This window comes from Mandrillus leucophaeus, unplaced genomic scaffold (genome assembly GCF_000951045.1).
Source record: "Mandrillus leucophaeus isolate KB7577 unplaced genomic scaffold, Mleu.le_1.0 Scaffold157, whole genome shotgun sequence".
Taxonomy (NCBI): Eukaryota; Metazoa; Chordata; class Mammalia; order Primates; family Cercopithecidae; genus Mandrillus; species Mandrillus leucophaeus.
The window spans coordinates 2,467,467-2,483,892 of NW_012101554.1; the positions used below are offsets into that span (position 1 = coordinate 2,467,467).

A 16,426-nucleotide genomic window follows, 5' to 3' on the forward strand; every position below is an offset into this window, starting at 1 on the left:
GGAAGGGCAATTCAACCGTCTGCCTCTGAGGTTTTAGTTCCTCCCTCTGCGAACCAAGTCAGAGGGGTAAGACGAAGAAAACATCCACTACACCTCACCCTCTCTTTTTCTCTCTGAGTTACTGACCATCAGGACAAAGGCATTGTCCAGTTCAGAAGTCCATATGTTCTCAAACAGCTGCTCTTTATTGAACACCTACTATGTCCCACACATTTTGTTTATATATGGTGGGGCAAGATTCATGCAGATAGGAATGTTTCCAGCCTTCTGTGAATATGCTGGACACAACTGTACACCTTAATAGGGTGAATTTTATGGTATGTGACTTTTATCTCAGTAAAGCTGTCGTTTTTTAAAAGAAATACCAAGTCTTATATGATTTCATCTCTATAAAATTCAAAAATGGGCAAAGTAGTCTACGGTGATGGCAGTCAGAATAGTGGTTAGGTTAGAGGGTATTGACTGAGGAGCAGGGGGAGCCCCTGGGGTGCTGGAAACGCTGAATATCTTGATCTGGTGGTGAGCACATGGAGATATCTTGTGCAGAAATTCATTCAGTCATAGATTTCAGATGTGTGTGCCTTAAAGCACCAACATTATATCTTAACAAAAAGTAATCCCAAATGATGTCTTTTTAAGTGAAGAAAAGAAACCAGTTCTACAGCAGTACAAAATTTTAATGGTTTACCATTAAAATGTAATGGTTTGCCATTACTTTTTTTTTTTTTTTTTGAGACGGAGTCTCGCTCTGTCGCCCAGGCTAGAGTGCAGTGGCATGATCTCGGCTCACTGCAAGCTCCACCTCCCGGGTTCATGCCATTCTCCTGCCTCAGCTGCCCGAGTAGCTGGGACTACAGGTGCCACCATGCCCAGCTAATTTTTTTGTATTTTTAGTAGAGACGGGGTTTCACCATGTTGGCCAGGATGGTCTCGATGTCGTGACCTTGTGATCTGCCCGCCTCGGCCTCCCAAAGTGCTAGGATTACAGGCATGAGCCACCGCGCCCAGGCCCGCCATTACTTTTAATGAAAAAAAAGCGATTACTTTTGAACCAACCTAATAACTCAAGCTATTGAGTTCTAAACCTGGCTACCCCATTTACTAGCTATAACTAGGAATTACTTTGTCCAAGTTACTGAATCACTCTGTACCTCAGTTTCCCCATCAGTAAAATGGAGTGGCTAATAGTACCTACCCTTAGGACTATTACAATGATTGAATGAGATAATCTTTGTAAAACCTCTAGAGCAGTGTCTGGCACATAGTAAATGTTCAATAAACTTTAGTTTTTCCTGTTATTATTGATGTGGGCCAAGCACAATGATCTCTGTGGATACAGAGATGAAAGAGCCTTATTCTCACGTGGAACACACCAGAAGCAAGCAGTTATGATACAGACAGAGGAGCGCTTTGACAAGAAGCCTGAAGTGTGAGCTGTCATGGGAGGAGCTCCCAAATTCAGCCTGTGGTTTGGGTTGAGGGATGCAGGGAACGTGCAAAGGCACCAAGAGTGACAGAATCAGGGGCTGCATAAGGGGTGGTTAAGCAATCAGGGCAGCTACAGAGTTCACAGAAGAGGAGGCTGGAGGGCAGGAAGACAGAGCAATGGGAAAGCTCCTTCTTGGCCACAACCTAGAGCCAGGCTGCTCCCGAGGCCAAGGGGAGAGCAGAGGGATTTAGTGGGGAGGGGACACAGGCAGATTTGCTTTTGAGAAAGAGAATGCTGGTCACCGTGGAGGATTTCCTGAATGGGAGCCAGGCTAGAGACAGGGACACCAGTTAGGAGGTTGTACCCATTCCTCAAGCATATACTGCAGTCTGTATAATACATTGTCCCGCCTGTTTCTGAATGTCTCCTCCCCGCTGCATCATGAGCACCATGAAGGCAGGAACCGTATCTGTAAAGTCATCTCCTTAGTCTGGCAAAGAGTATGTGCTCTCTGAATATTGTTGAATGGACACTGAGTGCATGGACTGCATTTCTGATCTCAGCTGACCAGCAGAGAGTACCGTGGGGAGAGGCTGCTGCTGGAACCCAAAAGGCTGGGAGGAGGGGACAGAGGTGGATGTGTCAAGGCTTCAACCCTAGGAGATGTGGAGGGAGGGGAAAGGGGAGAAACAGAGAAACAACGGGTGACTCCTGAGCTTCTGACTTAAGCAGGGAAGGGGTCAGCTGCACCATTTACTTTGAGGGGAAACGACTTCAGTTTGGATCCCAGTGAGATTTCTGGGGGTGTGGGGGGTGCAGCAAGGTGTCCAGATGTTACTGGAAAAACAGATGAGTAGCTCAGAGGTATGGTCTGAACTAGGCAGAGGGATTTAGGAATTATTATTATCTAGGTGGCAAATTACGTGAATGCATATAAAAGTCTAGAAAATGCCTGCATCGTTTTGGCATCAATGTTGAAATAAAAAGTGATTTAATGCATTCATTCACGCCCATCCTTGTTATAAAAAAAAATTGAGATGGCACTCATAAATATACTTTTTATATTTCTTTTTAGGCTATAGCTTCCGGCTTTTGATATTTCTTTTTAGGCTATAGCTTCATTTTTTCCTTCTAGGTAGAAATAAATACACCTGGCACCACAGAATTTTAGTCTTACTCTCTTAATTCTAGCCTAGTGGTCCTCAAAGTGTAACCCCCTGACCAGCGGCATCAGAATTACCTGGAGCTTGTTACAGATGCAAATTCTTGGGTCCCTCCCCAAACCTCCTGACTTGGAAATTCTGGGACCTGCAATCAGTGTTTTGTTTTGGTTTTGGGGTTTTTTTTTTTGCGGGGGTTTTTTTTTTTTTTTTTTTTTTTTTTTTTGGAGATGGAGTCTTGCTCTGTTGCCCAGGCTGGAGTGCAGTGGTATGATCTTGGCTCAATGCAACCTCTGCCTCCTGGGTTCAAGCAATTCCCTTGCCTCAGTCTCCCAAATAGCTGGGAATACAGGCACGTGTCCCCATGCCCAGCCAATTTTTTGTATTTTTTTTTTTTTTTTTTTTTGTTAGACAGGATGGTCTCGATCTCCTGACCTCGTGATCTACCCACCTCCGCCTCCCAAAGTGCTGGGATTACAGGCATGAGCCACCGCGCCCAGCCCGGTATTTTCACAAGGTTTCAAGGTGACTCTGATACGTGTTACAATGCGAGAGTCACTAGTCTGGCCCAATGCCATCATTTTGCAGATGAGGAACATGAGATACAGAGAAATTAAAAGATGTACTTGCCTGACATCACAGATTGGCCGTAACAGGACATGATCCAGACATCTGAAGAAAGACTAAGATCAAGCTACACAGCCTAAATAGAGGTAGCTACCTTCACTGCAGTGGTGGTATCCGGACGAAATGATGTCTTCAAGGGGTTGACTCTGCAATGCCATCTCAATCACAACTTCTTAGGCGTCTGCTGAAAGCTGGGCACTATGTCAGTCTCAGAAGTAAGGCATGGGCATTGCTGGAAACCATGAAGGACAGCACATTTTCTTTATCAAAAAATGTCTCACCCATTGGAGGCCTTCTGTATGAGTTAGGGTCCCATCAGGAAACAGAAATTAAGTGAGTAATTGAATTAGGGGAATTTCAGCGTGCAGAATTGTGACCTAATGAGGTGTGGTGAACTACTCAAGCCACTGGTCTCCTGGGCCTTTCCTTTCCTTACCATTACTCCCTATTCGTTTTCCTCCTCCCTCTCTGATCATTCTTTCATGGGTTCCTTTCCTTCACATCTCCTTTAAGTTATCTAAGCAATCTCATCCACTTCCTTAATTTAATAGTAAGTATGGATGAGTAATCCTGAAAGCAGGCCTCTCAACCGAGCTCCAGACCTGGCCAGCCCATGGGCTCTGTCTGTACAGGCCACATGAGCACAAGTCACCTTCTTATATCCTCTCCCAATCTGGGAGGGCCATTGTCTTGGAGGCTTCTCCCTTCCTCACCCCACAGGCATTCAGCAGCATCTAACCTGGCACGTCTCTGACATCCATCTGCAACCCTCATCCTCAGGGCACATCGGACCCAGCCTGGACCACAACTTCCCAATGTCCACCTGCCCTCCTCTTGCTCTCCTCCAATCCTGCCAATGCAGGGGCACTCTAAAACCCAGTTCTGACCATGGTTACTTCCCCCGCCCCACTTAAACCCTTTTGTTTATTCCTCATAGTTCAGATCCAAAGTCTCCGGGATGACATGCAAGGCCTCCAGGTCCTGGCGCCATCAGCCCTCTGACCCCATCTCCACCCCACTGCCCACCTCTGCTTCCTCTATTCCAACAGCAAGAACTGTGCTCAGCCTCTCAACTCTCCTGACCACTTCAAACCCAGTACCTTTTGCTTGGTACCTGACAACCCTTATTTTTAGAACTGGGTTCAAGTTTTACCACCTCTTTATGTAGACACTTCTTTAAAACAAATCATACACACACACCAATTTTTGAGCTCACAAGGAAGGATAATTTCAAAAATGTTATCACTGGTAAAGTGTGGGCACCCACCCAACAGAACAAATGCAGGCCCTGGGGCTGGAGCAGAGTCTCGTGGTCTCTGCTATACTAGAATATTAACCTATTAGATGCTGGGTTGTAAAGAGGTATAGTGGTCCAGAGAGAGGACATGCAGGGCACTCAGGGCAGAAGCTATTCACCAACTAGGACAAAAGTATTTCAATATTTTAACCTTTGGTATGATCCGTGCATGCATGATCACTGATGCACTCATGATGTGCCAGATTCTGTGCTAAGCTAACCCCTCTCAACACGCTATCTCATTCAGTCCTCACACCCACCCTGTACCATCACATCATCTTCATCACCACCACCGCCATCATCTCCATCTCCACCATCATCTCTATTAACACCATCACCATTCTAAGTGACTTGCCCAAGGCCACACTGTCAGTGGTACAGTAGTCTCCTCACCAGGGTGCTGTCAGTCCTGCCTGAGAAGTTTCACTGCAGCCTCTTATCCTGGTGCTGGATCTGCAATTCAACCAACATGTTCAGTAATTTGTGTAAATTATTTGTTCAAAGGGCAGAACCACCTGTTTCCTGAAGGTTCCCATTACGCATGAAAGCATTCCATGGTACTTCCCCTACGCCTTCAAAAACCCATTCTAACCACCTCTAGACCAACCATGGCACAACCGGCCACTCCTTCCTCTTGGCCCAATACACCCAACTATAGCACCTATGTTTCTTTATAATACCTACCATTTTACGTGACTGTCATCCCCACTGGGCTAGTCCTGTACATTTTAATTCACTGATACTTAGCAAAATGCCTGGCTATCAGCCCAATAAATGTTTGTTGAATGAATGAACACTATTGAATGAATGAACAAGACTGAGCTGCATTATTTGGTTTAAGAACTCTAACTGCCCCACCACCAGAAATATGTGAATTCCTAATATATTCCTTTTATTTATTTTCACCACTTGATTTATATTTATCAGACACTTGTCAATGTTTTCTTTTATAATATTAATGAGAATCTATTAAACCACTCCATAGTCAGAGATTAGCAACCACAGAAACGGTGGCAGGAGAAAGAGCAAGAACACACTCAATGCAACCAATTGGCCTGAGAAGGAAATGAATTTGATTTTTTCCATGCATGCGACTTTACGCTGTTCTGCACCCTCCCCAAGTGGGTGAAAGTAGCCATTTAAAGCATACGTGTCAATACTTAAGACTTTAAAATAAAAAGTAAAATGGTTTTGAAATAAAACTAGAAATGATTTATAGAGCCTGTCCTGATTTGCTGACTGCTTTGGGAAAAACTTCCAGCTCTGAGTTGTGAAGCTTTGAGGGATCCAGAGTGCCTGACAGCAATTCAGAGATGACGGGCCCTCCAGCCTGAAAGGGGGACAAGCCACAGGGCCTCAGGTCCTAGCCACCCTCTACTCCCTAGGTGGGAAAGAAGAAATCTCTTGTAGCCTCGGGCTCTGGAACAGGACAGATGTTCCACAGGCCAAATGGACCTCCACTGGTGTCAGTGGATGGTAGAGGATGCTGTCCCAGTTAAAGCAAAGATGAGGTACAAAGCTTAGCCCTGCCACTTCCTAATGAATGATCTTGTATGAAGCTTCTCAGCCTGCTGTCCCTCAGTGAAATGGGAAATGATACCGCCTACCTCGGGGGACTATAAGGAGGAATAACAGGTTATTACGCATGCTGAGCACAAGACCTGGCACACAGGTACTCAATAAACAGCATGTGGTTTTTATTGGGTGGAGGGTGGAAGGCAATCCAGGGAAGAAAACATGTCCAGGTGTGCACTAGGGCTGAAGGTTACTCAGATGGTCTGAGACACTGGTTCTCAACCCTGGCTGGACATTAGAATCAGAGAGGGAACCTTTAAAATACCAGTGCTGGTTGGGTGCAGTGGCTTACGCCTGTAATCCCAGCACTTTGGGAGGCCAAGGTGGGCGGATCACAAGGTCAGGAGATTGAGACCATCCTGGTTAACACAGTGAAACCCCGTCTCTACCAAAAATACAAAAAAAAATTAGCCGGGCATGGTGGCGGGTGCCTGTATTCCCAGCTACTCAGAAGGCTGAGGCAGAATGGCCAGAACCTGGGAGGCAGAGCTTGCAGTGAGCTGAGATCGCACCACTGCACTCCAGCCTGGACGACAGAGCGAGACTCTGTCTCAAAAAAAAAAAATAAAAATAAAAAATAAAAATGCCAGTGCCAGACTCTTTATGCCTATTCAATCAGCATCTGTTGGGGCAGGGCCCAGGCATTTTTTAAAGCTCCCAGGAAGATTCTAATAGGTAGTGAGGGTTGAGGTCCTATGCTTGAAGACAACAGAGCTGGAGACAAGTAATCATTGAACACACTTGCTAACAGTCCATCAAAGCAGGCCCCCAGCCCAAGAGTGAGGCCATCTTGGTTTCAGAATTAAAAGAAAAAACAGCTTTAAAATAGTAAACTTACCTATTTGCTAATCGTTTCTACCACATGCTAATAAAACACATCATAATTACGAAATTCTCAGAATGCAACCACTCTGGAAAAGTCATAACAAAGCTCAAGTGTTTATTAAGAATTAAAAATACTGTAAATAAGCCATACAGTTCATTTCACAGTAAACTAAACAAAACCTTTTTTTTTGTACTTTTCAGGTTTTTTTTTTTTTTTTTTCAATTTTTTTTGGAAGGGCAAGACAGCCATTAAAGAACAATACAGCTCAGAGGGAAGGGAGATACAGCAAACAATTACAGAAACACAGTATGCACGCTCCTTGCCGACAGACAGGGCTGCCCAGGCAGCAAACCTCTTCATGGACATCATGTTAAAATAAAAGGACCTGGCCTACATTCCCCAGGGAGACCCCCCATTCCACTGTGGACAGCTCTCCTAATGCGTTTTTTGAAAGAACCCAAAGACTCCCCTTTCTGGGAGCCGAAACCTGTGTTCCTTGGTGACCTCGAGAGAGAACACGGGACGGCAGCGGGGACAGAGGACACTCTGCTGGGTGTAGTGCTTCACATTCAGAACCGTCTGGATGCTTTGCATAGTTACCTCTGATATCATAAGATGTGTCAGGAAGAGAAATGACCCACACACCACAGGGGAAGGCGGCCCTCAAGTAGCGGATTCCTTTCAAAGACAGACCCAGGGGCTTCTCCCCTCCTCATTCAGAGCTGACAGCTATGAGCTTTAACCAGTTCAAAGTGGAAGACAAGTGAGAGATATCTCATAAAAATTTCGGCCAGAAGTACAAAAAAAAAAAAAAAAAGTAAAATTAATTTTCCTTAAAGACAACTGGAAATAAAAGTGTCCCCCAAAACCACCTTTTTTTTTTTACTTGAAATCTCCCAGCCAGACAGGATTTCTGAGGTTAATCTGCTTCTGTTAATCCTCAATTGAAGCCTTTATCATTTTTCTCTGACTAGAGACATCCATGAAAAGCCACCTGTTATTCACAGGGGCTGCGCTTCAGGAAACTAACCAAACTCTGAAGCAGAGAACTTAAAACATTGTCAATAAATTAACTGGGCACGAAAATACAATGCCTTGGTGTTCAGGTGGTGACAACTGCTCTTCAAGAGGGGACAAGAAATTGGGGGGTGGGGGACACATGGGAGAAAACCACACATTTTTTGGTCATGAGAAATTGGACTTTAAATCCGCACCCTGCACACACAATTCATTTAGACCTTTTCGTGAATCTTCTCCACTTTCACGAACAACCTATCCAGATCATTCCTCAGGTCATCTAGTAAACCCTTGGCTGATTCCAGGTTGTTCTCGTTGCTTTCTATTTTGACGGAGTATGCAACCAAACTGTCCACGGCAGTCCTGAGCATTTTCAAGTCTGCCTCCACTTGGCTGACTGAGGCTTTCAGGTTGTCTAAAGAAGAAAGTCTGTCCAGGAAGTCCTGAGGAGGCAGACGGGCGGCCTGGACTTGGTCCTGACTGAGCAGCGTGTGCACCTGCTCCTGCACTTTCTGGAGTGATTCCACGGTGCTGGGGAGCTCGCCCACACTCCTCTTCAGCTCCTCCACGTCGCCGTAGAGCACCAGCTGGGCCTCACCCAGGCTCCGCACCGTGCTGGCCAGGCCATCCTGGTCTGCCTCCGAGGACCCCAGGCCTTCCAGGCGCCCCTGCAGGGCGGCCAGGCGCTGCTCATGCTCTTGGCTCTTGGATAGGAGGGACTCCAGGCTCTCGGTCTGGCGCGCAGAAGCCACCTGCATGGAGAGCACCCCGTCCTCCACGTGCTGCAGCCTGGAGTCCAGTCCCTGACTCTTTTGCTGGAGCGCCTCAAAGGCTTCCGAGTGTCTGAAGCCTCCATCTTCCTTCGGCCCGTGGGAATCGGACTTCAGCTGGCGGAGCTCTTCCTCCAGTCTTCGGATCTCCTCCGGGAGGCGGGAGACGGACTCCTCGGACCTGAGAAGCTTCTCCGTGAGGGCCTGCAGGGCGAGCCGCTCCGTGTCGGCCGCCTCCTTGAAAGCCTGCTGCTCCTGCTTGAGGCTCACCAGCTCGCGGACCTCGGTGTAGACGTCGGACTCCATAGTCTGAAGGGTGCTTCTCAGGGCCTCCATGTCCCACTCTCTGGACTTGGCTGAGGTCTGTATCTCCTTCACAGCTTCCTTCAAGGCTTTCAAATCCTGCTTGTGCCCCTCGGATTCTTCCAGGGAGGCAACCTTTACCTTCACGTCGTTGATCTCCTTCTGGCTCCTCTTCTGGACTTCTGTGAAGATGGCGATGTTGTCGTTGATGGATTTGGTGAGCTCCGTCAGTCGCTCCTCCACGGTGTTCTCCAGGGATGTGAAGTCCCGCTCCCGGGCGTCCTTCACCACATGGATCCCATCCGAGAGGTCTTTGAGAATCTCATTCTGGAGTTTCTGCAGCACTTCACTGATCCGGCTGACCTCACTCTCCCCTTGCTTCACAGCTTTCTCTGTGAGGTCTTGTTTATGTTGGGAGCTTCTCAAGATGGACTCAAAAGTTCCAAATGTGGCTTGCAAAGACTGCACCTGTAATCAAAATCCAGACGTTAATTGCTGAGAAGACCTGATGAGTTTCACATGATAGAACTTTTTTTGTCTGCCCAGCCTCCAGGTCCTGTTTTTTCCAGAATGGCACCACAATTTTCCTTTGGAGAAACATCCTTCCACACATAGTCCATATGGTTTTGAGGACCAACCCTAGAGCCCCCTTCTAGTGCTCCAGGGATGATTTATAACCCAGGCCTGACTAATCAGGCTGGACAGCACAATGATTAATAACCTGGGTTTTAGCCTGATGTGGCACATGGTGCCACTTTTAATACTTTGTTGCAAAAAAAACAAGGAAAAGACAGAAAACAAGAACCTGACTCTATCAAGTCCCTCGGTCTAACCATCACGCAGGAGAGACATGTCATGAGGATGCAATCAGCCGAACCCACAATGTGGACAATTCTATAGGACACAGAACCAGGATCTTCAACAACTAAGTGGCATTTTAAAAGAAGGAAAGACAGGAAACTTACAGGCCAAAATAAATTTAGGAAAATTTTCAATCAAGTGTAATGTGTGGATCTTACATAGATCCTGATTTGAACCAACCAACTGTCAAAAAGACATCTTTGAGCTGGGCCTGGTGGTGTCCACCTGTAGTCCCAGCTACTTGGGAAGCTAAGGTGACAGGTTGCCTTGAGCCCAGGAGTTCAAGTCCAGCCTGGGCAACAGAGTGAGGTCCTGTGTCTAAAACAACACAAAAATTTAAAAATAAATAAATAAATTTTTTAAAGTCATTTTTGAAATAATCAAGGAACTGTGATTCTGGACTGGGTGTCAGATGATATTCAAGAAATACTGTAAACTTTGTTAGGTATGATATACTGTGTTCTGTTAAAACAAACAGGGAAAGGAATAGAAAGGGAAGGAAAGGAAAGGAACCCTTATCAGTTGCAAATAAATCCTAAAATGCTTTGGGTAAACTAAGAATGTCAGCCAGGGATTCACTTTAAAACTAATTCCTAATTCACTATCCCCTGGATCTACCAGGACAACATAGGCTCTTCAGAGGCCCTAGAGCTGAACTGCCAACATTTTCTGAAGCCCTGGACCCACTTCTGCCCAGTAAATTTTCTGGCTTCAGGACAGGACAGCCTCTCTGCTTATGTTATGGCCATTCAACAGCAACAGCATCTGGAGAACAAGGGAGACCAGGTTGGGCACCCATAGGGCAAGAGAGTGGTTCAGAATCAGACTTCTAACTCCAGCCAAAAAAAAAAAAAAAGGCAGATGGCAGGTGTGCTGATGGAATGAAAAAGGAATGGTAAAACATCAGTAATTCTTGAAACTGGGGTTCATTATATTGCTTTTTTGTTTATGCTTGAACACTGCCATGATAAAAAGTTAAAAAATAAAAAGGGTCCGTCCACTGGCACGGACTCTTGAGCCAGACTGCCTAGGTTCAAATCCTAGCTTGAACACTTCCCAGCAGTGTGATCTTAGGGAAGTTATTTAGCCTATCTGTACCTTGGTTTCCTCAGTTGAAGGATGAGAAAACAGTACCAGACTCATATGATTCTCTGTATGAGGATTAAGTGAATTAATAATATATCAAATACTTAAACTGTGCCCAGAACATAGTGAACGCTCAATACATGGCAGCTATCATCATCGTGATTATTTCTCGTTTCTTCTGAAGCACCTGGTGAGTCTGCAGATTCCTAGAACTATCTTCAGTCCAATGCCAAAAGGCAGGAGGATAAACTGAAACGGAATGTGAACAGCACACCTCGGCTCTTGTGCCAGCCCCACCAGTAACCAGCTCTGTAAGCACGAAGAGTCACGTTCACTTTCCAAGTCCCAGGCTCATCATCCAGTAGCAAATAAGTCTCTAAAGTGCTGTCTAGCTCCATCGGTCTGTTTTAAGGCAGATTAGAGTAAGGTTCTCAGGGGCTCCAGAATACTAGACAATTTCCCTGCCCAACCAAATACAACCCAAGTCTTAAAGGACACTCCGTGAAGGTACTGGAGAGAGCCCATCTCTGAAACTAGGTTACTAAATCACAGTGTCTGCCTGTTCTAAGCATAGCACTCAGAACAGAGGTGTGAGCAGGTGAGCACGGTACCTTCAACATGGCAGGCTTTCTTCCAGTGTTTTTTGATGGAATCACAGAATGAGGAAATTTAAGCAAAGCCTGATGAGCTGGCCCATGTCTCCTCTGATCCCTGCCAGTCCTGACCTGGGCTGGCTCTTCACAAATGGTTAGGAAGGAGACTAGAACAGAAATTATACCCAACCCCCAACACTATAAAAAAGAACATGGTGTTCCCCTACTGAGGGTACTATGAGTTGCACATCTTTATGTGAAAATAACTCATTATAATCAATATGCATAGGAAATATCTGTTCCCCCAACAAATGTGGGATGCCCACTAAGTGGTGGGCAGTGGGCAAGATGCCAGAGATGAAATAATGGCTAGGATGCTTGCCCTCAAGGTTACACCGTAGGGTGGGGGGACTGGGTGTTAGCAGTGGTTGACATTCAACCAGCCACTTATGATGGACCAATAATTACACAAAGGACTTCAGAGACATCATCTCATTACACCCTCATCATCATCTCATGAGTTGGTGGCTCCCAGTGATCTCCATTTTACTAATGAGGAAACTGGTAAGTGGTAGGCTCAAATGTCAAAATCCCAAAATGCTTGATTTCAGAACCTGAGCTCTTAACCACTATGTGATATGCTCAGACAGGGGCACTGACTTCCAAGTGCTCTGAGTACCTGGAAGAGAGGCTGCCAATTCCTGACGCCCTGACTCCTTAGCCAGAGAATCTAGACAAGAAAACAAAGAAATATGAACAGGGAACTCACGCTTCCACAAATAGGTCCTAGTCTCATTAAACTGTCCCTACCAGGTCTAAGCCTACTCCTACCATTCTTTTTTTTTTTTTTTTTTTTTTGAGATGGAGTCTAGCTCTGTCGCCCAGGCTGGAGTGCAGTGGTGCAATCTTGGCTCACTGCAAGCTTTGCCTCCCGGGTTCACGCCATTCTCCTGCCTCAGCCTCCCGAGTAGCTGGGACTACAGGCACCCGCCACCACGCCCAGCTAGTTTTTTGTATTTTTTTAGTACAGACGGGGTTTCACCATGTTAGCCAGGATGGTCTCGATCTCCTGACCTCGTGATCCACCCGCCTCAGCCTCCCAAAGTGCTGGGATTACAGGCGTGAGCCACTGCGCCCGGCCTACCATTCTTTATATCACACTGGATCTGCCAGGGCAACACAGGCTCTTCAGAAGGCCTAAAGATCAACTGCCAACACTTTCTGAAGCCCAGGACTCACTTGTGCCTGCTGAATCCTCTGGGTAAGGACAGGCCAGCCTCTCTGCCTGTGCTACAGTCATTCAGAAGATTTGAGTCATTCTCCAATAACAAGAGTATCTAGCTGGAGGACAAGAGACAGGTGGGCACCCAACTCCAGCTACACCACTTATGGTCTGTGTGTGACCTTGAACGAGTGACACAGCCAGTCCTCAGCTGCCCCGTCTGCAAAATGGTGCCACTAAGTGATACCTGCCTCAGAGGGTGGCTGGAAGAACAGAAATCATGACTATAAAGCATTTAATAGCATGGCTGACTGACAGTGAACACTAATTATGAATACTGTAAGTATACTTCCCTGCTATGAACCAAACTCCACCCCCCAATAAGTCACCAAGAGTTATAAAGGGGTTCAAACTCAGGATGTCAGAGAACCAAACACAACTGGTTCCTCAATGCAAAATAATTATTTCCTGGCCACCCCAAAGATGCAGACAGGGTGGCCACATTCTGTGGCAAATCCTAACACTGTTCTGGCCATGTTCTGAGTCTCAAGTCAATGAAACATTTATTGGGCACCTACTATGTACTAGGCTAAATAGTGGAGTGGTTAATAGTGTTCTAGGAGTTAGACAACAGTTTGGATCCTAGCCCAGCCACTTACTAGCTATATAACCGCTCAGTCACTTAGCCTCTCATTTTTCTCCTCTGTCAAAGAGGGCTGATAATAGTTCTTACCTCTTGGGGTTGTTGTGAGAGTCAGGAGATGATGCGTTTTCAAATGCTTTGCATAGTGCCTGGCACGTAATAAGTGCACCACAAATATGACACGTTAAATAATAGTTTTATTACACTACTAAATTAAAAGAAAAGTGGTCAGCCAGGCGCAGTGGCTCACATCTGCAGTCCCAGCACTTTGAGAGGCCAAGGCAGGAGGACTGCTTGAGCCCAGGAGTTTGAGACCAACCTGAGCAACACGGCAAGACACTGACTCTACCAAAAATTTAAAAAATAAATAGCTGGATGTGCTTGTGTGTGCCTCTGGTCCCAGCTACTTGTGAGACTGAGGCAAGAGGAATACTTGAGGCCAGGAGCTCAAGGCTGCAGTGAGCTATGATCACACCACTATGCCCCAGCTTGGTGACACAGCGAGACCCTGTCTCTACGAAATATAAAATATGAAATAAAAAAAAGAGAAGTCACTATTTCAACGATTTTAGAGCCATGAGGATTCTTAAAAGTCTGGATGGAGCCCTCTTCTCATTGTGTGGAAGGGAAAACTGAGCTCCAAAGAAGAAAGTGATCTATATACATAGCTGTGATGGAGAGGGGGTGAAGAAGCAAAAAGAAGAGACTAAGGGAGGGGCAGGGAGAAGCACAGAGAATTAACCTGGATTCAAGAGCTTCCCTATTTTGGCCTCAACTTCCAACCTCCCCTCTCTCACAATCTCCTAAATGTGACTCTGCCACTGGCATGGTAGCCACCTCCTCTCTCTCGAACATGCTCAAAATAGTGCCCCTGCCACGGTGTTGATCACACTCCTTCTCTCAACATTTATCGATCACCGGCTAGATGGCTGGCACTACCCTGGCCACCAGGATACAGGCGAAATTCCACACCCTCCCTCTTCTGAACTTTGATGGGAGTTACCCTCGACTGACACCTCCTTATGTGCTGCACAAGTGATTGGTGTCTTTTGCTCTTTCATACCCTCCCCCAAAGCCTGCACAGAGCCACGCAACTGTCAGACTTTAATAAATATTATGATTGATTAGTAAGTAGGTGGATGAAAGAGAAGAAACAGAGGCTAGTGATTATACTCCAGCAGTATGTCTATTTTTTAAGAATGGTTTGACATTCAGGATAGGCAAAGCAGCACTGCCTACTTAATTCCCTTAGAAAAGTCACCTCCCTTGGCCTGCAGCGTTTAGCAGGCTGACTCATTCCAGTTGTTCTGCCAGTCTTTTTTTTTTTTTTTTTTTTGAGACGGAGTCTCGCTCTATGGTTCAGGCTGGGGTGCACTGGCAGGATCTCTGCTCACTGCAACCTCCGCCTCCTGGGTTCAAGCAATTCTCCTGCCTCAGCTTCCTGAGTAGCTGGGACTACAGGCATGCGTCACCACGCCCCGCTAATTTTGGTATTTTTAGTAGACACGGGGTTTCACCATGTTGGCCAGGCTGCTCTCAAACTTCTGACCTCAGGTGATCCGCCCGCCTCGGCCTCCTAAAGCGCCGGGATTACAGGAATGAGCCACCACGCCCGGCCGTGCTCTGCCAGTCTTAAGAGGAAACTCCTAGTCCTGCACACTCAACAAAAGCAGAGAGCAACTTGGCAGGACAGACAGCATGCTGGGAAAAGGAGGCAGCGGCTCCGGGACCAGAAGTGGCGGGATTTTTTGTTTCAGTCTTGCAACCAACTTTCATTGAGCGATGACATAGTGAAGAGCGAATGAGATAAAAGGGGCCGTACTTGGTATGGAAAAATCACAGAAGGGCGGAAGCTAAGCACCTTCGCCTTGAGAGTTGGGTCCGTCCATACCTGAAATGAACCCCTGTGGACCCTTAACGAACAGGGCAGTGGACTAGACATTTGCATGTGTCTGCCACTCACCAGCTGGGGACTTTGTCAACTCACTGCTCTGTCTAAACCTCAATGTTCTGCTCTGGAAAATGAAATCAAAACTGTTAGTGCTCCCTCCCTCCCAGGGTGGCTATAAAAATTAGGTAATATGTGAGTAAGCATTCTAAACACCATATAAATGTGGCTAGAAGTATTATTCACCATTATGATCTAGTATTTTTGGCCCTTCCCTTCCCCTAAAGCTGAAGTAGGGCCGGGCGCAGTGGCTCATGCCTGTAATCCAAGCATTCTGGGAGACCGAGGCAGGCAGATCACTTAAGGTCAGAAGTTCGAGACCAGCCTGCCCAACACGGTGAAACCTTGTCTCTACTACTAATAAAAAATCAGCCAGGCGTGGTGGCACATGCCTGTAATCCTGTAATCCCAGCTACTCAGGAGGCTGAAGCAGGAGAATCGCTAGAACCTGAGAGGCAGAGGTTGCAGTGAGCTGAGATCGTACCACTGCACTCCAGCCTGGGCGACAGAGCCACACTCCCTCTCAAAAGAAAACCCCAAAAAAGCTGAAGTAGGACTACGTCAAAGGCCCACCTGGGCAGGCTGGTCCAGTACAGGACAAGGGACCTAAAGATAGATGGTATTTCATTTGGACCTGCAAATGAGTAAGAATGCCAGCTCCGGGTCTATTAAAAACCCCGCTGGGATGTCTTCCACAGGCAGAGCTGAGGTGGGGCCTTGCCTGAGGCTTCCAGGGATGCGCTGGCTTCCCTTCCAACCTCCTTTTCAGACAACTCTGCCCATTCAGCGGTTCCTAATCCAGAAAGAATGGGCTCCCCGGAGCCTGCCGGCTTCCTTACAGGTCACCGCTAATGCCCTGTGACAGGCCCTTGGCCCACCCTGCCAGGCAAGCCTGGCCATCCTCGCGGCGGCCCATCCCTCGGGGCCGACTCCTCCGCAGCCATTAACAAAGGGGGTCTGGGGACTGCCTCAGAACTAGGGGGCCGCATGGAGGGGGTGTCTAGGCCAGGGCCCGCCAAGGAGGAGCGACCGGCTCCCGCCTCGGGGCCTGGGCAGGCAGCACGAAGGG

At 46.9% G+C, this 16,426-nt stretch overlaps 1 protein-coding gene across 1 annotated transcript in view; it reads right to left on the bottom strand.

Annotated features, from left to right (window-relative positions):
* Positions 1 to 7,008: 7,008 nt before the first annotated feature.
* The window catches only part of CKAP4 (cytoskeleton-associated protein 4), a 66,380-nt gene continuing 56,962 nt past the window's right edge, over positions 7,009 to 16,426 (bottom strand). Inside the window, exon 4 of the mRNA XM_011975522.1 lies at positions 7,009 to 9,472. Coding sequence (XP_011830912.1) covers positions 8,147 to 9,472 — 1,326 coding nt within the window. The 3' untranslated portion in view covers positions 7,009 to 8,146. The remainder of the gene's footprint in view (positions 9,473 to 16,426) is intronic.